Source organism: Strix uralensis, chromosome 1 (genome assembly GCF_047716275.1).
Source record: "Strix uralensis isolate ZFMK-TIS-50842 chromosome 1, bStrUra1, whole genome shotgun sequence".
In the NCBI taxonomy this organism is placed as follows: Eukaryota; Metazoa; Chordata; class Aves; order Strigiformes; family Strigidae; genus Strix; species Strix uralensis.
Window position 1 is genome coordinate 71,286,042 of NC_133972.1, and position 24,783 is coordinate 71,310,824.

A 24,783-nucleotide genomic window follows, 5' to 3' on the forward strand; every position below is an offset into this window, starting at 1 on the left:
AAACAAATATTTTTTCATAATCCATATCTAGGTTTGCACTTTTAAATATGAAGCTTCACCAAGTAGTGAAGATAATGAGCATAAGCACCATCATGTTTAGTAATCCTGACTTCAAAATACAGTCTCTGAACTGGCAAGCAATTTATTCTGTTTCAAAAGCAATTTTGCTATTGTGTTGGAAAATTGTACTTCAGTATTTAAAAACAATAAGATAATGAATAATGGATTTTTCATAACTAGAATGAGGACAAAAATCTTTATGTCTTTGTTACCTAGTATTTTTCTGCACTTAATTGCTTGAAGTGCTGATTTTCCTTGAGTGACAAATCAATTAAGTATGATCCTAGAAACTTGTATTAAAATAGGAAAGCACTGAAAGCAACATGAATAAAGAAGCCAAAGTGAAGACATCAAAACTCTCAGCATGAGTCCTACTAAATCAGGTATGAAAACAACTACCTCAACAAAAATATGGTTTCCTAAGGAAAAAGGAACATTAATATTAAACAACTTTCAACAAAATCTGATTACTATTAGGAATATCATTTAACAGATTTAAGTGGTAGGGAACCATGTACAATAAATACTTTTAAATGAAATTTTGATATAAACATCTGCTGTGAAAATGAAGCCTCAAGTCACCTGTACCTACATCATTCCACTTCAATGGCTGTTTGCCAAAGTAGATGCAGCTGCCACAGATCCACGGGCACCATAACTGGTAATGAAATTCATTTTAATTCATTTAAAACTAATATGGCTACCTATTTAAATCCATAATTATTTCTGTATTTTCTGCTAGCTTTCCATTGTTCTAAAAGAGCAATGTTCAAGGGTGCAACAGGACGGTGCAAGGGGCAGGGCAATCATGACCGTGTTTTTCTGGTTTTACTCACTTGACAAATGCAGAAGCAGTATCTACAATGGATTTTTCTATTTGTCTGCTTAGACCCAGGTAGGATAGGAGCACTGTGTCAGATACTGCATAAATACTATTTCCTTGTTGCCTATCACTTGTGCTACATAACATAATTTACAAGAAGGAAAAACAAAGCTGATGTCTTAAAGCATTATTTCGCAAACTTAGCAAGGGAGGGAAAAGGAATGTGTGGACACAAGTCTACACAGGAACTGGACACAGGAGATGGCTGTCGGATGCAGAGTAGCACGGAAGAGAGGCAGCAGTGGAAAAAGTTCCAGATGAGCATCTGAGTAGAAAAGCTGAGAAAGATCAGTTACTGGCAGCTGAGATGCCACCACTCACCACTATGACCACGTCCCATCCCAACAAGCACTGGTGATTTGGCTCAATGGCTGCTGCCAGCCACAGGACTCCCTCTGCTTCTGGTCATAGGCAGAAGAAAGACTGAAGGAGTAAGCAGCACAGTCTATCTCAGCCATATCCAGCTCTACCTCCAGTAATTCCTCCAAGGGCTAACCTAGGCAGATACCTTCCCAGTCTGAGGATAAAGGAGAAGACTGCCAAATTGTACAGATGCAGTAGAAGAAATAATGAAGAAAGGGACGGGCATGTTTATATAAAGAGCAATTGTTTCTTAAAGGACAAACCACCAAAGCAGCAACTGCTGTAGGCTAGCTATATCACTGACGTAACTGTTAAGATCCTGTCCTGTGACAAAGAAAAAGATCCCAGGAATCTCTGCTCAGCAGCAGGAAAAATTTTGTTAAGAAATGTACATTCGTCCATAAACCATGCTTATAAATATACAATGTATTTTCACATATCTGCTCCTCTTACTCAATATCCAGCATCTCCATAAAACAGATTGCTTTGCTAGAAGCTACCTGAGAAAAATCAAATCACAAATATGTATTTTTTTCAAATATTCTTCTGCATTTCTAAAGATTGGAAATTATTTTTTCCCTCTAATTTCAAACATTATGCTTTACACAGCAGTAAATTCAGTTAAACCGCCGAGCAATGTTGTTCCCAGTTTACACAGAATTGGAAAAAATATTCTACAAGTAAGTGCATGAAATGCAAAGAACTTCCTTTAACCTTTTCCTCCAAAACACAGAAAAGCTATTTCAGAAGTTTTTAGAATTGATTAGAGCTTGCCACTATTTGATCCTATTCAGCTTTAGTTGTGCCTCTAATGCAAGTGCACCCCTAATCCATATTACTTGGAAAGTCTCTGAATCCAAGTTCGGGCCTAAAAAAAACACATACACATACAAAATAATCCTATTACAAATTTATATGTATTATCAGGTACAGGCGTGTCAGAGATCTCTACATGGAAGATGACACTAACCACAGTATTCCAACAGCTATAACAAAAAAAAACCCCAACAAACATTTGGACAGCTTTTAATGAAGCTGAAGATTTGTAGAGCTGAACATTTATATCCAGTTTCAACAGTTAACTTTGCTTTTGTGTCCTTGCATAATAGGATCTTTAAAAAACTACTACAATAGTACAACACTCCCATTATAGTGCATGTTTATCCACTGGACAACAAAATAGAAGGAAAAAGTATTTCTATAGTATGTATGCAAGTTTATTACTGCATGTGTGCCACTGAGACGAATAATATTTACTGCAACAAAACCAAATAAATCAAGTTGTCCCCAGCCTTTTACAAATGATGCAGATATTTTGGAAAAACACAAGGCAGCATTTTTGATCAACTACTACAATTAAAAAAAAAAAGCTGGCATCTTCTGCCATGTAGAACTAAGGGAAAAACCCTTGCATCTGTTGAGATAAAGGTCTAAAAGTAGACTACACAGTTATTACCAAGGCAGCTCCCTTTCATCAGTAGCTTATCAAAAATTGCTTAAATCACAGATACTAAAACTGCAGGTTCCTCCAGACACTTACACAAAGCAAATATTCTGAATGCTATTTGCCTGCTCTCTCTCCTAGCTCACTTTCTTACCAGCTGTATACAACAGATGAAGCAAATGCAGAAGATCTGCATAATGAAGCCTTCATGAAAAAAGGCACCTTTCCTTTTCCCCCTTTGCTTACCTTACAAAGCACTACACATATCCTAATACAAGATCTTTTTCAACCCATGACAAGATGAGTGAGCCTCTGTATTTAACAAATAGGTACCAGAAATACCTAAATACACAGCAGGACCTGGAGAAACATCATCTACATTCACCAGAACCCTATTTTTAATTAGTAGGGTATGTCATTGATCACAACAACGGGACCATTTTATCACTGTCACTGGGTATTGTTATTGACATTGTAGCCCAATCAATTGTTTTCTCTCTGTTCTTAGCAATCCAAATGCCTGCCCAAACAACACAAATCACTGTATTTAGATACTACAGATACAAACCAGGAAGGCATACAAACACAGGGCAAAAATAATAGCTTAAACATGAACCACCTCAGAAATACATTTACAAAGTCTATTCTGCTGCACACAGTCACATGTGCTCACTGCAAAAAAGACAGCATCATCTGCAATAGCAATGTGAAGTTCTTAAACTTTTTTTTGCCTAATGATTAAAATGCTTCAGATCAGGATAGTTACTCTAAGAATAATCATGCTAAAGATTATGACTGTCTATAAACCTACCTTGGTGTGAAAGTGTATTGCTAATGCAGAAAAAAACACAAGGACAACTTTTTCCATTTCTAAGCAACATCAAGTCAAAGAACTGCAATTACTAAAATCACTTAAAGTTCCTACGTCATCAAAATTTATGCCTGCAGACAAAGTATTACAAACTACTACTAAGGTATGACACCAGTGAAAATGTCAGTGTACGTAAAAAATATTTTGCAGTTACTACTGTGAGCAGCTCTATGTGCATAGAGTTAATGTGCAATATGGTTACCTGCATCATTAAATCAAAGATTGCTCAGAAAAGCAAAAGCCGCAGAAACAATAACAACAATGAAAACACACTGCATAAAAGCTTGGAACACATAATGGCAAGGCCATTTTTCAAAAGTTGTATATCAAACTACTTTGACCTTTGTCCCAGGCAAAAATCTCATAATCTACACCTACCCTAAACCTGGTGTCAGTCCCAACTGGCTGTATTAACCTATAAATGAAGTCCAGCAAAGAAACACACAATCCAGGAATGTGAGTATGTGAACAACGGGCATAGAACATATGCTGAGAAGAACGTTAAAAAAAAATTCATTGCTAACTTTCTTCTAAAAACCAGTGTTATTTCAGAACTTGAAAGAGTCTTAAAAACAGAGACCCAAGCACTGTTACACAAATACAATATCCCAAGTACAAAGGTGCCACGCAAAGAACCCTGTTGGAAGAATCAGAATTAAGAGATGGTATCTCAGACTCAGCCTAAAAATTATTCAGTGACATAGTTCCAAACAACAACTGAATCACCGAATAATCAAGACATGGTATCTCAGATTCAGCCTAAAAATTACTCAGTGACATAGTTCCAAACAATTGAATCACTGTCCAAAACCACAATTCAGGAAAGGCTAATGACAAAGGACAGTATGTCCTGCAAGACAGTGACATCGTTTTTTTGGTTTTGGTTTTTTTTTTTTTTTTTAATGAAGTTTTGCTTTGCAAGAGACAAACACTTTGAATTTCAGGTAGTCAGTAAAAAACAGGGGGGTAATAGTTCTCCTGTAAAAAAAGCAAAGGACATATATGATTGATCTACTTTGTAAGAATGGCATAACAGTACAGACAATTCTTACAGAGATTCCTTTGAACTGCATTTGATCCTTTCCTCCTTATGCTAAAATGAAAGGTAGAGGTGTATTTGAATGAACATTTGAATCTATCAGCATAACATACAGCTGTGTATTTTAATGCGTTCTCATTTCCAATACACTTCAACATCTTCATATAAGTAACTATAACATAAAACACCAGGAATACCACTTCTGGTTGTTCAGGGTTTGTGACACTTTTAGCAAGTATCAGCTGAACCTGTAACATCTATAATTTTTGGTATCACAGTAACCAATAGATCTCACTGAGTTGCTACCGCCAGCAAATAAAATTTCTGTCCTACAGAGAAGTGGGCTAGACTAATCTGTACTGGTGCATCCACTTAGTTGCCAGTTCTGTATGTGTGTCACAGAGGAAAATAAAAAAAAAGGCAAACCACAGGACAGGGGGTCCGATTTAAACAAAGCATCACAGAAATCAGGATTATGTTAAGAGATTTCTCCATGAGCAACTGTTAAGTGAGTCAGTATACATGCAGACAATTAACAAGCAGTACCCACTCCTGCTCACTCCCACAGTTCCTTAACTTTGAGGAGTTTCTGTGACCATATTCTGAATAGTAGGATAAATAGCAATAAAAATGGTATTTCTACAAAAAGTGACAAACATCTACAGTTTATGTTCCTGGACTAAACAATATATTGCTTCTGGTCAAACAACACATGTTTGAAGAAGTTACTGTGACTTTGTAACAGCAGTTTTAAAACATAAATGTTCAAAAGTAAATTCAGTTCCATCTTCAGAATGCTTTATCACTGAAGTTACATTAAAATTCAAATTAATGTCAATATTGTCAATCCTTCAGATTCATCCATTTTCAAACTTATTTTCAGGATGAAATATGTAGAGCCATTCAATTAACAGGTGTGTGGGGGGAGAAGAACAGATTAAAATGAAACCTGTAAAACTCTGCCCAAATATGGTAAGAACTTTTGTTCTCAACCTTCAGAAGTACCCAGGAAAAGAGATTCATAGTAACTAGCAACATTTTAGAAAAACTGCAAGAAATACAAAGTATCACTGCATACAACCCCACACAACAGGTCAACTCTATTGATACATACCAATGTTTGGGTTTTTGAACAGTTACGGACATCCTGCAAGGCTTTCCAGGCCCACAATTAGGGCAAAATAAATTGAGCTTTCTATAAACACCAATCTACAAGAGATGTTAGGTCCTATGAGCTCTGATTGTTACATGGTCTCAACAAATAACATTTTGAGTTATTTGGGGAAGTTTTTATTCTTAATTATTACACTTAAAATATCAAAAACCTGGCATAACATTTGCCACTGGAATATGAAGAATAACATCTGAACTATGAAAATCACACCGTACTTCAGAAGTAGAACATGTGCTTCTAAAACAACTGAAAGTAGGCACCAGGTATCAAGGTATTTTAACAAAGCTCACTTTAGACAACACGAGAAATGAAAGAAATCACAGAATTACTGTATATGCATCTAGCATTATCTGTTGACATTCGTATGTCTATTTTTCGTGGTTCACTGTGAAACCTAGCCAAACACCTTGAGAAATCATAACCAGAAAGACTTCAAGATTGCTGGGAACAGCTTCCATTTAAATGAAAAGCATTAGAACAGTTATACTACATTAAACCATCTTACTTTATGCCATATGAAAATTTGTTTGACATTTGTGAGCATCAGGGAAGCATGTGAATTCTCAGCGAACTTTGAGTTCTGCAGACTTCCATTCCATTTTGCCTGGAATAGATTTTTTTTTTTTTTTTTTTAAGGATACTTTTTTCTCAAAGGTACTTCACATGAAACAAGCTACAATCCACAAGTTTTTAAGTAAAAAGTACCCTGCATTTGCCTGGACAAAGGACACATTCTCCTACTATTCTGGTTTTTTCCTTCTCGTATAATTTTCTTTTTCACTAATGACATAAATGAATGACAATTCAAAAATAACAGTATAGCTGATTGGCTTAAAACAGAGTTGCTCTATCACTGAGCAAACTACTGTTGCTTGTCTCTGTGGTTTATCTGTTCCACAACTTACCCTACTGCAACCACCTAAAGTATCTAGTGTGGTCATTCATAAGTAAACTACTGTGATCCATACCCTGACTAATCATGCAAGAGGATTCCTTCTAGTGAGTGAGTGTTTTTTATGACATCATCTTTCTGAATACCTGGAGTGCAACTGAATTTGTGTAATACTGGATGCAGCTAGTAAGACCTGATTTTTTGGTATCAGCTCGGGAGTCCCAACATCTCACCCCTTAGCCATGAGGCCAAATAGAAGCATACACTGACAGCGGCAAGTGCAGGACACCCGAACAAACCAGGTATTTTGCTTATGGATAAATCAGGGCTGACTACTGTTTAACTCCTTATCAGCTTCAAAATTCCACCAGGCTGCTTGTTTTCCTTCTATCAACCTCACATAACACCACCAGGACAGCACAGTTAACTTACTTCCCGTGTTTAGCAGTTAATTAGTCTGGGGCTGATTATGACAAACACAAGTCTAACATATGAGAACAAGCTGTTAAGTCTCACGGCACATTTAAGGTGATCCTGGATGTTCTCTGGTCCTCCTCTCCCTTCACAAGGTAAGTAAAAAGCAGCAGCTATTTTTCCTATAGATAACTGATCCTTTGTGATGAAGGGCAAAATGCTGAAACAAGTGCTGAATTAATCATCTCTTTTCCCCCAAGCTTTCTACAACTATTCAAGTTGAATATATTAAACAATACCAAGGTTTCTTTAATAATTTGAAGATGAACAACCTTCTACTTCAAGATAGATTTCCCTAGTTTCTAACAGTAGCACACAAACAGTTGTCTGTCTATCTGAGGTACAGGAAGATGGCAGAAGATATAAAATATGAATTTCTACTGCAAAAGTAGTAAGTTGCCCTTAAACATCTGAAATAAAAGCAGAACAGGATGCATGTGCTCATTGATCCACAGGTAACATTTAATACATATTTTTAATTATTTTTTTTTTAAACAGGCCTTAACATATACAAAATGAATATATAAAATACATTAATCTTGTCATGTTTATATATGAAGTACATCCCAGGACATTTCATGGTTCTCAACTGGCTACAATTTTATACAGAAGTGTACAGTCTCAGGTATGTATCAAAGTTTCTTTAGGTGTGTGGGAAAAACATATTCCAGCTTTCAAATGTGCTATCAGTCTGTCAAAATAATCCCAAAAGCACAACATTAAGGATGAACACTGAATGAGAAAGTCTTTGTCCTCACTGCAAAGCAAACTACAGCAACACTAGCAGACTCCTACAGACTGCTTAGCTCAAGCAAAAGAAGTCATCCTACAAATTAGCTTTGAGGCCACTGAAGATTAGCAACTGCCGAGTTGCATTAACTGATGTTGCACAGTAGCAGGGCAAACAATTTGAGTTAAAAACACTACCACACTGAAGGTAAGGATCTGTGTATAAGACTTTCAAAAGACTATAAATTCTTCACTGAAGAAATAAATCACAGCAAGGCAAAGACTCTCGAGGGCCCAGAAACCAAAGTGCTGGATTAAACCTGAGATACCAACTCTTATTACATTTTAATCAGTGTTTGTTTCTAGACATCTTTGAAAGTATGAATTATACCCTTTTAGGCAAAATCCGCATGTATATATGCATGTGATAACTTTCTGCATATCAGAGACCTCAGTGACTTCACTTCAACACTCTTATTAGTATCTGCAACATCAGGAGCGTTGCTGCAGTTTCCACCGGAATGCAAGGCTTCTTCAAAGTCTGTGCTGAAGATAAAGATTAGAAAAGCAGGATGAATCATTCATACAGACTTAGAAGCTGTAGTTCAATTACAAGCTTAGAGTCATAAAACTTACGAGTTGTAGTTTGACTGTCTGCACTGCATATTTCCTCTCTGACTTTACACAAGACACCTGTGGTAGAATCTACAGAAGCCTTCCCATGCTTTTGTTACAGGTCCATAGGACACCTTCCAAAGTACGTAACAGTTGTGCTCACAAATCCAGGGCGTATTATTCTTGAAGGAGAATGACCAACCTACTCAACTCACCTTAAGAAAAATATAAAGAATTAAAGTGAGTGAAGAGGTTGGTACATGTTTTCTGCTCAAAAGAACAACTTATTTAATCAAGTGATCAAAATAAAGACACATAATAAATGTGTCTGTCAACTTTTAAAGGTCTTACAAACCTACAAGCAGCTGAACAACAGTAATGAAAATCATAGCTAATCATTTTTGTGGAGGATCAGTAAATTAAATACGTATCACCTGCACTTGAGAAACACACAGATTATGTAAGACTATAACTCTGAAAGATATAATCTGAACTAGAAGGAATTTAATCCACAATCTTTGGAGGGTGATGTTGATCAAACAAGATAGGGGGGATGAAGCAGATCAGTAATGAATCAGTTGTTCCTTGCTAGATCTTACAGCTGGCCAAATCTGCTTACAAAGTCAGGTTTAGACAGTTTGTATAAATAACTGTAATTACTGCCTGCAAACATACCTTCAACAAACCTGCGTAGCTACCTGATCTATGAACTCAGCCCATCATATCTATAGCATTTTTTTTAAAATCACCAAAACACTCCTGGGTAACCTACAGTAGAATCACCTGGTATCTTTCATGGTCCAGACTAAGTTTTTGCCTACATAATGCTCCCATTTCCCTTTTTCTTCCAAAGCACAACACCCACTGAGAACCTTACAGATTCCGGCAAGAGCTTCCCCTGCTTCGTTTCTCTGAGGAGTAAGGATGATGATAACACTGCCCTACCTCAAAACAGAGCACTAACCCACTACAAATTTTTGGGCATTGAAGTATTAGCAAGATGGGGAAAACTACTACTACATTCATAAAAAGTATTTTTATCTAGTTTAAGAATCAAAACAACATAGTTTAAGCCTAAATGGTTTTGCCCAGTTTTAAACTACCTTTTCTGTTATTTATTCCATTTGGACAAAGTAGTAAATACGTTTTACTCATGATGAAACATTTGTCACTGTATTTGAATTAGAACAACAGCACCAACTATTCTGTTTTAAGAAGGCCCATGTACTTCAGATCCTACAACTGCTCCCTCCAGTCCTTGTGTCCACATCCAGCGTTCTACAAAAACCAAGAGAGAAGAAAAAACCCTCAAACAACTAACTATAGCCATATCCTCCACTGTAAGGGTGCTGTCCAATGGACATACCGGAATTATGGAGCAAAGTTTTTCCTTGCTTACAACAACAGTATACCTAGAATTTATTCAGAATAATGGGAGGCAAAGAAACATTCAGTCTTTGCCTAAAAACTTAATTTGATGGCGGACCTTTAAACTGGCTTCTTCAAATTTCTTAACCCCCAATATAGGACATTTTAAGAAATTTGGAGTTGTTGTAATTCTTACATTCAAGAACGTTCTCTGCGCTAATACACAATAACTACCTCCCAGCATATTTACTAACGACGCCCGAGTAAGCCGCCCAGCGTGGGCATCCTGCTCCTAAGTAAACTCCCAGCCAGGGACGCGCGGAGTGGCAGGCGGAGCCCCCCGGGGCCGGGGGAGCGGAGGCCGCACCCGCGGGGCCGTCGCCGGGAGCGCCAGGGCCGAGGGTGCCCGGCGCATCCTCTCGCGGGGCCCTGCGGCACCACCCGCGCCGCCACGGCCCGGCCCGGCCCCGTGCCCCGCCGCCGGGCGAAGGGAGGAGCGGGACGCGCTCCCCGACGGGGGCCGAGGGGGGCGGCCGGCACCGCGGAGGCCTGGAAGAGCCAGAGGCTGCCGATATCCCCCTCCTCGGCCTACAGGGGGGCCGCCACCCCCTCCCGCCCTCCCCGGGCACCGGGCAGGCAGCCCCGGCGCCCCACAGGGCAACGGGGCTGGGCGAGGGGCACCCACCGCGCCGCCCGCCGCCAGAGGTGCGGGGGGAGGCGGGGGGGGGGAGCTGCCGCCGCCGCCGCGCCGCCCCTGCCCGTACCTGTTGTGCCTCTGCGCCGTGGCGGCGCTGGTGTAATAGGCCGCTCTCCGCTGGGCGCTGCGCGGCACCGGGTGCAGCGGGATCTGGTCCGCCATCTTGGGGGCGCCCCCCCTCCGCCTCGCGCCCGTCCGCGTCCCCTCCCAGCCCTCCCCCCGCCTCACCCCCGCCGCCCGCCAGGCGCGGCCGGGACCCCTGACGTCACGGGCACCGCCAGCTGACGCCAGGAGGAAGGAAGCGCCGGCGAGGCGTGGCCTCGGGATAAACAAAGGGGCGGGGCCCCGCGGGGTAGGGAGTGCGGCGGGAGCGCGCGGGGCGGGAGCGCACGGCCGGGCGGCCGCGGTGGCGGGACGGGCAGGGCAGGGCAGGGCAGGGCAGGGCAGGGCAGGGCAGGCAGGAGCTGTGCCCGGGCTGTGTCTGACGGAGGGCGGGCGAGCAGGGGCGGTTGGGAGCGGTTGGGACGCGTCCGGCGTGTGGCGGCCTGGGGTGGTGGCCTGGGGTGGGCTTCCCCGAGCCTTCCTTAGGGCTGGTGAAGTGTAATTTTTCCGCTTCTGAAGTACCACACGGGTGAGCCATGACGGGGAAAAGCCAGAGGCTGGGCGGGTGGTATATCCGCAGGCCTGGCGGCACGGCGGGGGGGACACAGGCATGTCACAGGAACCCGAGAGTTCAGGGGCTGGACAGGAATTGCAGGAGACAAACCCAAACGTTGTTGTCCTCGGTTAGCCTGCAGATGCCTGCTGTTTTTTAAGTTGATCTAGGTAGGCTACCCTTCCATCTCTTGGATGGCACGGACTAGCTGTCACCTGTGTTGGATGTCAGCAAATACTTGCGTGATCGCCAAGAACAAATACAAGCACTGTGAATTGACAATGATTGTTTCCTGCCATTAAACAGAGACAGTTTGTGTGAGCCAGAGATATTGCCCCATGGAAATGGACATTCCGTAAGTCAGGGATAATGAACCAGTCTATGGGACCTCACAGGGGAAAGATCAATACACAAGTCACCGCAGAACAAAAACTGGTTTGGAAGATAAATGTGTTCATAGACCTACTGTAGGATGTTATCCTTCAATATTCCTCTGAAATTTCTCTGAGCAAAGGCCTAACACCATCACAAATACAGAAGACTTTCCACAAAAGGAGAAAAAAGGAAATTATATTTATTTCTCAATGTCTATTCAAGGTAGAAGAAGCATCCAATAAAGAATTAAAAGGGATCTACCAGGGAAAATTTTCATTCAAAGAAATTTCCACTAAAAGAAGACAGCAAAATCTGTCCAAAGTGCAGAACACAAGATTAAATGAAAGATACATGGCAAAAGGTTTCCGTGTTAATTTTTGCTTCTCTTCGCTCATGTAAGTCGCTGGGGTCACCTTTCGAACAGATTTCAGGTTTCTTAGCAATAGTACAGTAGGAAGCCAGGTTTCACTGTCTAGTTGTACAGCAGTCATTTTGCAAAATGCCTTAAATTTATTAATTTCAAAAAATGGTGGAATGAAAAACGATTTCACAAATGACTGAGCTTACACAAGATGATAACGAGACCAAGATCTTTGGCAATTAATTGCTGATTATGCAAATTACTCAAGCCAAAGGTGCCAGTAGGATGCCACCTCTAGTCTTCTAGAACATGGCCTTTTTTCCTTCTATTGTACTGAAGATGTTGTATGGCAAAAAGATGTTCTTAGTACAGGCGAAACCTTTGGTCTGCTGGATTGTGACCTGAAGTGTGCGGTGTGGTGATGGCAGCACTTGCAACCAAGAATAACAAATGGGTGAAAAAGTTGCACTCAGAATCATAGAACTGTAGAACAGCCCACACTGGAAGGCACCTTAAAGGTCATCTGGTCCAACATTTTCATGGGAAATGGAACCTAGAGGAGATCATCTAGCACTCTGTCCAATCATGTCTTGAAAACCTCCAGTGATGGGGACTCCACCACATCCCTGGGAAGGTTGTTCCAGTGATTGTTCTCACAAGATTCCTTTCTTGTATAGAGATGAAACCTCTCCCAGTGCAACTTGTACTCATTGCCCCATGTCTTTTCCATGTAGCTCCTTGTGACAAGAGAGCCTCCATCTTCTTTGCAGCCACCTTTTAGGTACTGGAATACTGTGGTGAGGTCCCCCCAAGCCTTGTCTTCTTTAGGGAGAAAAGACCTCCTTCAGTATTTGCTCATAGGACAGGTTCTCCACCCTTTGATCATCTTTGTGGACTTCCTTTGGACCCTGTCCAGTCAGTCCACATCCTTCTTGAATTGTGGAGACCAGACAGGACTCCAGGTGCAGCCTGAAAAGCGATGATGCCACACCTGGAGTACTGTGTCTACTCACCGATACTAAATGAATTTATTCTTACAACCCAGACATTTCAGGCTGAAATGTTGCTGTACCTTAGAACATACCTTCTACCTTAGAATGGGGGGGAATGGTCAGTACTGGGGCACCACAATACACAGTGTGTGCTGAAGGATACGCCTGTCTGCTGGAGTGAAGGTCATGAAGCGCTGGCAATGCTTAAGATAGCTTGCCAAGTGCAAATGTCTAAGCAGCATTTTGACGTTAAGCGAGACAGACACAGAACACTCGAAGTTGAACCAGGAGAGCGGGAACAACCGTTACGTAGGAGGCACAAGGCTCATGTGGGAATAAAAGGAGAAAATCCCTCTGCTGGGCATGTGGCAAAGCTTTGATGGGTATTTGAAGGGTTGTACTCAAAATGCCAAAAAGGGGGAAGAAATTTATTTAGCTTTGTAACTGTGGTAATCATTATAAAGTAGATAGTAGTACCCCCATAGATTCATAGAATTGTAATTTAGTTTGGAAGGAATGTCCAGATGTCATCTAGACCAAGCCCCTACTCCAAGACATCAGGTTTGATACCAGGCTGTTCAGGGCCATGTGCAGTGGATTATTGAACACCTCCAAGGACAACACAGTGTTTTCACAACTGTTGCAGTGTTTATCTTGTGACAAACAAAATGCTAATCAGTAATCAGAATTTCCCATGTTCCAATGTGTTTCTGTTGCTTCTCATCCAATAACCATGTACCTCAGAAAAGTCTAGCTCCATCTTCTCTGTATCATCCCATTACATAGTTGAACTGAGCCACAAAGTTTCCTCTTAGCCTCTTCTACTCCAAGCTGATCAGGCTGAGCTCTCAGCCTCAACTTATATGTCATGTTCCCCAGCCCCCTGACCCTCTTGGTCACCCTTGCATAGACTCACTCCAGAAAGACAGTGTCCTTTTGCAATGAAAAGACCTAAACAAGACATGGTACTCCAGATACGGTCTTGCAAGTGCCAAACAGAGGGGAAGGATCACTTCACTTCTTGTACCTGCTGACCACATGTTTACTAATACTGCCTGAGGCGTGAGTGTCTGACTCTGCTGCAAGGGCACGCTGCTGTCTCATGTGCAGCATAGTAGGTTATGGTGTGGTACTGCCTGGCTCCTGCCTGCTCTGCAAGGTTGGCTGTACTTTATGTGTTTGAATAATCCAACACAACCCTGAAAAATTTCAGCATAACAATTATGCCAGTCTTAGGTGCTTTCATGGCCTTTGTTATTACAATTCTGCACATCTCACAACTTTAAAATTCTAACTTTAATATTAATAGCTATATATTCAGAATTTTCATGTGGCTAATGAGGCCAAGAGGATTAAAGTGATTTCTTCAGATTTACTATCCGCTTCAAGCCTGTGGCAGAGCAGTTTTCAAACAGAACAGAAATCCCTTAATTCACAAATTAGCAGCCTAAGACCAGTCTTCTTGTCTCTGCAGAACTTTCATTCTGGTTATTTGGTTATATTTCTGGTTATTTACCGAATTTTTTGGCCTATAACTATCTCTAATGTTAGTCAATTATGTGTACATGTTTGTAAATTCCGTACACATAGACAAATACATGATCTAGCATATATAATAAAAAGTTTATTATTGGCAGACTTGTAAATGCCCCAGCACAGGACAATCATTAGGAACCATAAATGCCTTTGGAGTCTTGATTTCTTACTGAGTCATTATTCTATTTATGACTACTTTAAGGTTTTAAAAGAGAAGTACTTCACTATTACCTGTGTGCAGAGAGGCTTTGAACCAGAAAGCCTTCTAAGAAAAGGAAATGACAGCTTTTTAATAAATCAATGGCCAAGAGAATGACAAAATGGAATATTTATCATTTTAAATGCAGACAGTTTTGCTTACTTCAAATATATGTTTAAAACTTGCGGTTAAGACAGTTGCTGGAAATCTATCATGATCTCAGCTTCTTGATCACTCTAATTACCTTTTTGCATCAGTATTTTAATAAAACAGTAAAAACTCTTCAGGACGGGGACTTTGATTGTGTGGCATCATTCAGTTCTGCCTCTAGATTCATGTAATCCTGTTTTACATTTTGTAAAGAAAATTATTACAATTTATATAAAAGATTTTTTAATGTAAAATTGAGATTTTGGCATATGATACTTAGGGACTTTTCAACATGCCTGTAGCAAATGTGCCTGCATTTTGAAAATAATATTTCCTTTTCTAGTTAGAAATCCTGAAAGGTCACAGAATAAACTTGCATCAGATCCAGATTTTGCTAGTCAGGCATCTCAGGCAGGTGTTATTTTGCTGCAGGAAAAAAGCTTTTCATTTCTGGAAAGAAATATTTTTGCATTCAATATTAAGTACTGGCTAAATAACATTTGTCACTTAAATACCGTGATAACATACATTTATGATAATAGTGTAAATATAACACTATTCTGAAATAAACTTTCTGTATCGTCCTTTCCATGTTTCTTTTTTGCATCTTTTTGCATTTATAACAAGTGGCAGAGATCCAGAACCTATGATTTATGGATCTTGTGAACTCTTGGTTTAACTAGGAATGAGCTGGCATGGAAACTGTTTTGCATTTGTTGCATGTATCTGCTACAGGTGCAGAACCTATCTGTAACTAGTTCTGCCTGATGTCCCCAGAGGGCATTTTATAATAATTTATACTTTCGCTACCATTCTACTTCTGCTGTAAATGTTCAAGGTTAAGTGCTCCCTCCCTCCTAATCCTGTTTATGTATCCAGTCTGGGCGAGGGTAAGGCGGGGGGAAATGAAAGACAGCTTGAAGCTATTTCGTTCTTCACTATTCTTCTTGGAGCCAAATTATAAAATCAGTTATGCTGGAGTAAATCTGTGGAAGTGATGCAAAAGTCAGTTGAATATAAAGCAAAAGAAATGTATTTCAGTAAGCCTCACATAGTGTTACATGATACAAAATTTACGTTACTTTTATACTAGGTATTTTCTCACCTCATCCTCCAAATAGCCTTGCATTTCCATTTTAATTGAGGAACTTTTTTCATCAGTGATGAACCAGCTCAGTATCTGTCTTCAAATTTTCAGCAAACTGCAGTTTGGTCCAAGAGACCTAGAGGCTTAAAAAAAAAAAAATAAAATCACTGGCAAAACCTGACAACAGCAATGCAGAAAGAATACTGTTGTCCTTATAGGAAGAGCTGAAGGCAGCAAGGAAGACTAAATCAAATAAATTCTTACACTGTCAGAGTGAGGGAGCAGAGCAAATACAAAACAGTCAACTAAAACAGCTACAGTTATCAGTTTTGATAATTCTAATAGCAGTGCCTTCTTATCTTCAATCCGTATCAGTAGGATGTAACAAAATGTTGTCTTCCTATGGGAAAGAACGAAATTGGAAATACTGTTTTCTCTGGGAGGGTCCTTGATTTAAAAGATTACTTCAGTCAATGAGGCCATATGCAATACAGTTATACACCAAAATCAATGAATTTACAAACACAAAGTAAAAATAATCATATAGAATATTATTATACAATAAAGACAAACTGGAATGCAATACAATAGTCACATATTTTTTTTAAAAATGCTGTTGTCTACATAACTACAAGAAGAAAAATTCTGTTTCTACACATTTTATTTTTAATATTCACAGCATTCAGTGTTTGTCAATTAATTGTGCTCCCAGCTGTTACATTTCTTTCAGACCTTCCTTCAAGGTCTTCTCTTTGGTAAATGTCAACTCTCTGCAGCTCTGCAGGATTTATGGACTGCTAAATCTCTGTTCCTCCTTTTGTAGTCCATTCTTACCAAACTGTGGGTCCCGTAGCACCGGCTTCACACCAGCTGTGTGCCACCCTCACCTCTATTCAACCCAGTCTTTCTTTTAGAATAAAATACCAGAAATATCTTCTCCAATTAAATCAGCAAAATTATGTATATGTTGTATCTTGGATTTTGCTAGAGTTACATCTAGCCAATAACAGGTCTGGCTGAAAAGGCATTTTCTCCAATTCACTTGGTAACAGATGAGGCAAAAAAAATCCAAGCAAATCCTGGAGTACTTAAATCAAACTGGTTTGGAAACAAAGGTACACTTTGGTGACTTCTGATACAAATATCAGTCATGCCTTCATTTAAGCTATTAAGTGTTGATTATGGATAAACAAAAGGAGAAGATTAAAAATACAATGCTCATTATTTTACTGAGCTTTCACAATGACCCTTCAGTGAGAACCATCTAGTAATTGTTCACAGTATCTCTTCAGTGATGCTAACCTCTAAGTTAAGGATCGATTCAATATCTGTTTAAAAATCCCATGCCTTTTAATGTCTAGTTACCTTCTGAGATACTCTTTCTCATCCTCTTAATGTATCTAAATTCAATGCAAGATTTTTGTTTGTAATTGGAGAAAAAAAGCCTGTGGACTCAAAACTTTTGAGCTGGATCACTGACTTCTGATTTTCTCTTAAAACCAGAGTATGCAATAAAATATTTCTGTGATGCAAAATCAACAGCAAAGTACACCAGCGTTTTGAAAGGACACAATTTTTTTGACTGTTCTCAGTGGGTTTGTTTTAACAAATTCCATGCTGTTGATCTTTCAAATAAATAAATACAGCTGCTTTAAATACTCCTTGAAACTGAAGGAAAATGCATCCATGGATTAATTACAAATTTTGTGTTGTTTCAGAGCTTCTGAAAAGGTCATGGAAGAACAAACAAGGCCCAAGTGTAAACTTGAGTTGTGATTGCTGGTATCAGACTCACTGGATCTGATTTCCTTTTGCAGCTTCTCTTACAATAGTGACCAAAAGCTTCAAGTGGGATTACAGGGTCTTTGTTCTGAGAGCTATACAGAAGTAGATGAAGAAAAAAGTTCCCAGATGATAAATGACAAAATACTTAATGTCTTCTATAGCATATCCTTCAAAAGTCAGAAATTACTTAAAATCTCCTCTTTCTCTGATATCTCTTTATGTCTGCCCCAGCTATCAGCTCAGGATCATAGCAAAAAAGTTTCTTATTTGCCTCAGACTTGCTTCTGAAACCCCTTTTCTCTCAATCATTTTAGCCAGTCAGACCTGGCTCCTGTTAAAACCTAGATGTCATCTCTTTGTATACTGATTTCACTCCAAGCAGCATTTTGAATTTTATGGATTTTCCCTGTATAGCATCTCTTATCCATATAGGAAACATAATTTTACACATTCTTAGCCTCATGACTTCTACCACACCCTTCTGGTATTGGGAATGGCAGCTACTCTCAAATCAACTCAGTATGAGCTGAAGAGATAATTTTCTCAGCTCATCACTTTCAATGTCTTGTTTCTTTCTCTGTGATTGTTTCCCATCACTACAGATTATTCCAGCGTTTTTTGTCTGCTTCTAGAATTTGCAAAGATTTTCTCCCATTCCTTGCAGAACTCCCCATAAATGGAAAAAATAGATTAATTTCTCTTTTTCAGAACTGGGAAGGATCAGCTTCCTTCCACAATGAAAACTGAAACTAGGGTTGTCCTCAGTAATAGTGGATGAAAAACATCAGTTGTGGTCTCCAGACAAAGTACCAGGATAAAGACTGATCAGTCTACAAATGTGAGTTACCTGCAGCTTGCAATATCTTTATCTGGTTCTAACTTATCTAAATCTGAAAGAATTGCTAGCAAATCACAGTATTTGTGAAAACAGATAATGTTGTTGTGAAGAGCCTTAAGGCTGAACAGGAATACATATCTCATATAGCAGACAAAATTGGTTATCCACAAAAACTGGCAGTGATCATACCTATTTTTAGTGCATTAGTTAGAAATAATACATAAGGTCTGAAATACATAGACATTGAAGTCACCAAGATCTAATTTCTTGGGACTACAGAGGTGTGGAGTCATAGTCCATAATATTAGTGAAAATAATTATATAACCAAAATTATAGGTACAAGATGCAAAAAGCTAGCAGACAAAACAAGATTGAAACAAACAGCTAAGAGAAGAGAAAGCATATTATGTGAATTTCTTTTGTCAACTGTATGTACAACTGTAAGAATGATAGGACAGTCAGTTGCAGCATGCCATTTATCAATCTTTTGGTAAAAAGAAAGATTTTTGTAACCCCAAGTTAACATTCTATGAAAGGAATCTAAAGGAATCCATGTCTTGTACAGATTCTAGGGAAATTTATTAAATTCATTTTTGAAGGCTGTTAATACTGAAAAGAAAGGAAAGAGAGAGAGAGATGTGCATTGCACCTTTGAGGCAGAAGCTTGTTGGCAAGAGGAAAACAGGGGAAGAGTCAAAGAAGCTCTTCAGAAAAGTGGGAATCAGTGAATTTTTCTGCTCTCATATATTGCCTATTTCAAAAAAACCCCAACAATCCTTTTTGTGAATTCTATTGATATCACAAGACAGTTTTATCTTAAAGCGGAAGGTGGACTTTTGTTTGGGGATTACATGCCATTTTCTAGCTTCTGGATTTTTTTTTGACTTTCTAAAAATTCCATTTAAAACAAGAAAAAGTGGTCAGTTTTAATTCCATAACAGAGGTGCTAGAAAATAATTTCGTACACCTCTGGTGCAGTATGGCAACACAGATTAAAATGATCAACCCACTAGCAGATTCAGTTGGGATTAGGACTAACTCATGCTGTCCTGCCCGGATCATTGGGCTATCCCTTGTTTCTGTGAAATTTATGGATTATTATCCACATCAATATTAAATATTAATCTTCTAGGAAGCATGTGAAATCTCAAGGTGCATCCAGTTTGCTTTCTTGAAAAAGGCAAGTTAATTAGTATTAAAAAAAAGGGGGGGTGGGAGGGATGTGCCCTGCAAATTTTATATGACATTTTCCAGAAAATAAAGGTAACTCAACTTTAAGGCCAAAGACATTTCTTTTGGAAAATAAGAATTGATGTCTTACACTGGGTTTCCCTTTGTACTAGTAATGTGCAACTTGGTCTCTATCAGAAAAGAAAACTGATGTTATTAGAAGATTGCCCTTTGAGGGCTGGACTGAGATGGAAGCATCACTGATAGGAAGAAGAAATGTATCCTTGGGCCCTCTCTGAACAATGAACAATTTGGGTGCAGTGGTACATAAAAGATGGAGTTCAGAATCGGCCCGTGGCCTTAGGCTTCATTTCAACAAAGCATTCAGCAGATGCTTCAACCCCACTAGGGTCTCTGAAATGTCAGTGAAAACACTTATTTTTCCCTCAGTGCTACCAGAGAGAATGGACTATGGAAAGAGAGAAGAATAACTGTGAGGTGAATGGGGTTCATGTGGGTGATTTGAAATTCAATTTCTCCTCAGTCGTCCTGGTCAGCTCCTTGCCTCCTTACAGCAAGGATCCTTTGTGCTAATGTCTTTGCTCCCTTGCAGTGGATACAGGCATGAAAGGATTTTGGCACAGAGCTCAGGCCGGAACACAATTGAGGATGGTGAGAAACAGGGCCTGTAGTGTGACCTACCTGTAAGGGGACTTGTGGAAGGCTGACTTTAATTCAGTTACCTTTGTTCAGTATATATGTGTGTATATACATACGTATATAAATATGTCTGATGTACTGTGACTGGGATTCCTGTTCCATCTATGAAATTTGGAAAGTTTGCCTTTTTTGTATGCTGTGGCATATACTTCAAAAAGAAGAAATGAGCTAAAGTCCCCCTGTATCACCAGCAGAATTTCTGGGGTCAGGAGAGTTACAATAATTATGATTGCTGTAGAGTGCTGACATCTCTTATTATTCACTGAAGTGCTAAGGCTTGGACAACAGGCCCAAGCCAGAGTTGACCTATAGATGAATCCTGTATATTTTATAACTGATAACCATTGTGCTAGTAGGTATTGTACTAAGTTATAACAACCCATTTATGCTGATGTAAAAAGTGCTAAAGCATTGAAATACTGCAGCCTGAACAACAGGCACCAAGCCGAATCTGCTAACTTAGCATGTAGTCATTAGTAAAATATGTAAACTCGCTAGTGAAAGACAAAATATAATCAGTAGAGGGGAGAGAAGGTATCCAACTTTCCTTTCGCAGCCTTGTTCAAGGCTGAGAACCCAAGTATTTGGCCTTGTTAGAAACTCCCTTGGTTCCCCCCCCGAGCCCTGGCCAGGCTTCGGGTGGAATCCAACAGGAGAATGAAACCAGAAACTTTCCGCTCAAAACAAAGATGTCAGCTATTCTGGCTTGTCGATCTCTGGTATATAAGGCTGGGCCCGTTTGCAGCGACTTTGGATGCCTCACCTATGGGTGGACGTACCGTGTAGGATTTCCCACTTGCCGGGACAGACTCTCCAAATCCTCGCTGTAACCGGGGCTCCCCAGCGTCTGCGGATCTGGATGGTGATGTTAATATATGCAAGTGGTGATGTATTTCTCTTAATTACTATTCTCTCTCTCTCTCGTGTAGTAATGATTTGATGCATTACCTGTATTTTCCTGTTTGTTGCTTTAAGTGCACTGTTCTGCTTCTTCTTACTGCATGTTCTCTGTATTACGCTGTTACATTACTTGGTTATCACTAGTAGAGTACACCTACTCTTTTCACTCTGGTGTCCGAGTTTAATTGGTATCCTTAATCAGCAAAACATTCACCTACCTGTTAAGACCACTTCACCCTCACTATTGGCCAGAGCATGACTAAAAGTCTAGATGGACTTAGGGGAAATCAAAATACTCAGTATCAGAGAACTGACTAGATGAGATATGTTATCAGCTATGCAAAGCTCCTGAGGCACAAGCCTGAGACACAGGCCCTTGAACACCAGGTTGACTCAAGAATGTGAAGATAATGGGGTGAAAATTAGTACATAGCCAGAAACAAGTTAAGTGAACTTATATGTGCTGACAAGGCAGTATCAGTGTGATATATCTGGCCTCATTCATTCTCTATTTTTCCCAAGTAAATTTGGGGATGGAGCTGGAAGTTGTCCACAGCAGTAAAAGCATAGGACTAGAACTGAACAGTAATGAACACTAAGAAAATCTATAGTCAATCCAGTGACAAAACTCACTTTTGCTTAGACCTAATCTTGCATCTTGTCCAGAAAATCATCAGTCTGACAACTTGTTCCAGACTTATTTACCTTGCTGGAAAATATGGAGAATCCTAAGGGAGATACTGGCCTCCATTCACCACATTGTATTGCTGATCTCTGAAGCATGAGGGTTTTTGGAATGGTAGACAATGCATTTTTGGGGTGATCTCCATACAACACAGAGAGCAGTTTCAACACTTGATTACCATTTTTCCTATTTCATCAATTACAAAGTGTGTCTGGCCCAAGGAGGCTTCGGAAAGCCAGTTAGTAAAGTGCTGTTTTCTCCTGTGCTTCAGAAAGTCCATGTTCCATCACAGAGTGAAGAGCCTGAGGTTTCTTCCCTTGCTAAGGGGTGGGGTGGGGGGTGGGGGGGGGAATGCCCCGTGATGCAAAGAAGTGGAAGCTTTGTGGTTAGATACTATCAAGATACCGCATGCTAGTTCTGAATGTTTTCTTTCAATCTTTCTGCTTATGAGATGGAGTTATAAAGAGGAGAGAGAAAAAAAATCTAGGCAAAATGTGATCTTTTGTGCAGCTAACAAGCCTGATACACATTAGGAAAATACTGACTTTTCACAGCCTAGCCCATTCCTAGCACACTGTAGGCACTGGTACTTTCAGAAAGAGAAGACACTCCTTAAATCCAAAGAAAATTTCACCTGTCTTTGCATTCAGTACACGTATAAGTGAGATGCAAGCACCATGAACAAGATCTCTTGTAACAGTGTTTTACATACATATCTACACATGCTAACTAAGAAACTTAGCTAACTAAATGACCATTTCTTTCTAGTATTAGAAGTTGTAAACTTTCAACTCTAACTTGATGAAATGAGAAGGTCTTCATTAAATGCCTTCTAATGAATAGGTCTTCCATTTATAACTGCCTCTCCCATATCAAACCCACTAGGAGAGAAAAAACAGCAATTATTTATAATAACTTTATTGGGTATAATTTACATCTGTCTTTGAAAGCTCCGCCTGCTGTTTTCAGCCTGTGCATGTTAAACAGAAGTGCTTACACTTGACCTTGCTCTTGATCCACTCTTTGTGCGCAGCAGTGCCTTTCTTCTTCTGAAAGATAGGTACAATTTGTATCCACATAAATTATACTGTACTTGCTATTAACATTCTTTTATCTGGTAAATTACTTACAGTGATTATGTTGAAGACTGTTCTATGAGCTGTTGATAATGCAGGTCTATGATTTGGATGTAATATGTCATTCTTAATTTAGGACAAGGCTGAAAGGAGATGACAGATTGCTGTAACACATGCAAAAAATCAGGTTCTGGCCACATGCAGTCAGGAAAGAATCCATGGTAGTATTTGCAGCAGGAAGCATGTTCAACCTTGGCATCCTGGCTAAATTCCAGCTTCAGTAATTATTCTGCCTAAATCTTCCTGCATTTCCAAACGGGTGATTGTGGTATTTTCATTTATTTTATGCCTCAGATTCATGGAGACCATTAGCATAGATAACCTTTGTCCTATATTGCATTGGAGAAGTAACAAACAGGAAAACTTACCCATACTTCCTTCTCTTAACAAACAGTTAAGGCTGAGATAGACTCATGTGATTTAGCTTGTCCAGTCAGCCACAAGACTGGAAATGCTACACTACTGATTGACCAAAAGATAGGAAGTCTTAAAATCATGATCTGGAGTAAGTGTGCTGTACATTCATGGTAAATGGGGCCCATTAGTAGATTAGTAGATACTGCAGGGCTGTACCCCCTTGAAGAAGGGAGGGAAGACAAGAAGGATTTAGCCTTCCATTCAAGCAATCCCATCTCTTATCAGGTTCCAAGAAACTGATGATTTGACACCAGCTTTGATGGTGGTATCACATCTCTTCCTCATGTGAGGACCCAAAGGAAAGTATAGATAACAAGAATATGTAGTAAATAAATGGCAAAGAGTGGGAAGAACCCAAACATATTGGGTAAATTTCTCTGCCTTTGTGTCTGTTTCTGCACAGTCCTGAGGTCTTCTTTGAAGGTTCTCATCACTCTCGCTGGTTTAAGAAAAGAAACAAAGAAAGCTGCTCTTGCAAAGTCTGGCTTCTCTGAGCACTTGTCACTGAAAAACCTCCTGCATTTAATTTGCTCAAAGATTAGACTTTCCTCCTCTCACTAAGGAAAACCCTTAAGATGTTAAAGGCAGATTTCTTCCATGTAAACATTGCATGCTTTTGTAAGCTAAGGTTTTATTTTCCTAAGAGTAGATATTTTTTTGAAAAGTAATGCAAAAAAATACCCTAAATAGCAAAAAAAAAAAAGTTTTTATAAATTGCATATTTCTGAAACATTTTTATTATGATAGTAATAATAAACACATACATATAGCCTCTCAGTGTTAAGCTTATTCTTATAGACATATGACAAAAAAAAAAAATCACTCTACATAACTAAAAAAAGCCTTGTCTTTTTAATGCAGTTCAGCAAAGAGACATAGCCCCAAAGCACCAGTCTCATCATGTTACTACACAGATCTGGCAATCAGTAGTTATCCAGTATCTGGGTCCCAGGAGGCAGGAAACAGCTTTCCAGTGCTGAATTTTGTACTATTATTATTTTCAGAGTTTCAGGATACTGCAGACATTTGCTTATATTCTTCCTATATTTTCCCTGTGAATGAAGTTTGTTTAAAACTAAATATCCATTTGCTAAGGAAAGATTTTAAAAATATCTTACTCAAGATAAAGTGCAGATAACATTCACAAGCCACTGTGGACCATACCTT

General features: G+C 39.5%; 1 protein-coding gene across 3 annotated transcripts in view; it reads right to left on the minus strand.

Annotated features, from left to right (window-relative positions):
• ATP9B (ATPase phospholipid transporting 9B (putative)) overlaps positions 1–10,813 on the minus strand; it is a 172,258-nt gene extending 161,445 nt beyond the window's left edge. For all 3 annotated transcript variants that reach the window (XM_074870554.1, XM_074870545.1, XM_074870536.1), the window contains exon 1: positions 10,677–10,813. In XM_074870554.1, coding sequence (XP_074726655.1) covers positions 10,677–10,771 — 95 coding nt within the window. In that variant the 5' untranslated portion in view covers positions 10,772–10,813. The remainder of the gene's footprint in view (positions 1–10,676) is intronic.
• Between the last annotated feature and the right edge of the window lie 13,970 nt (positions 10,814–24,783).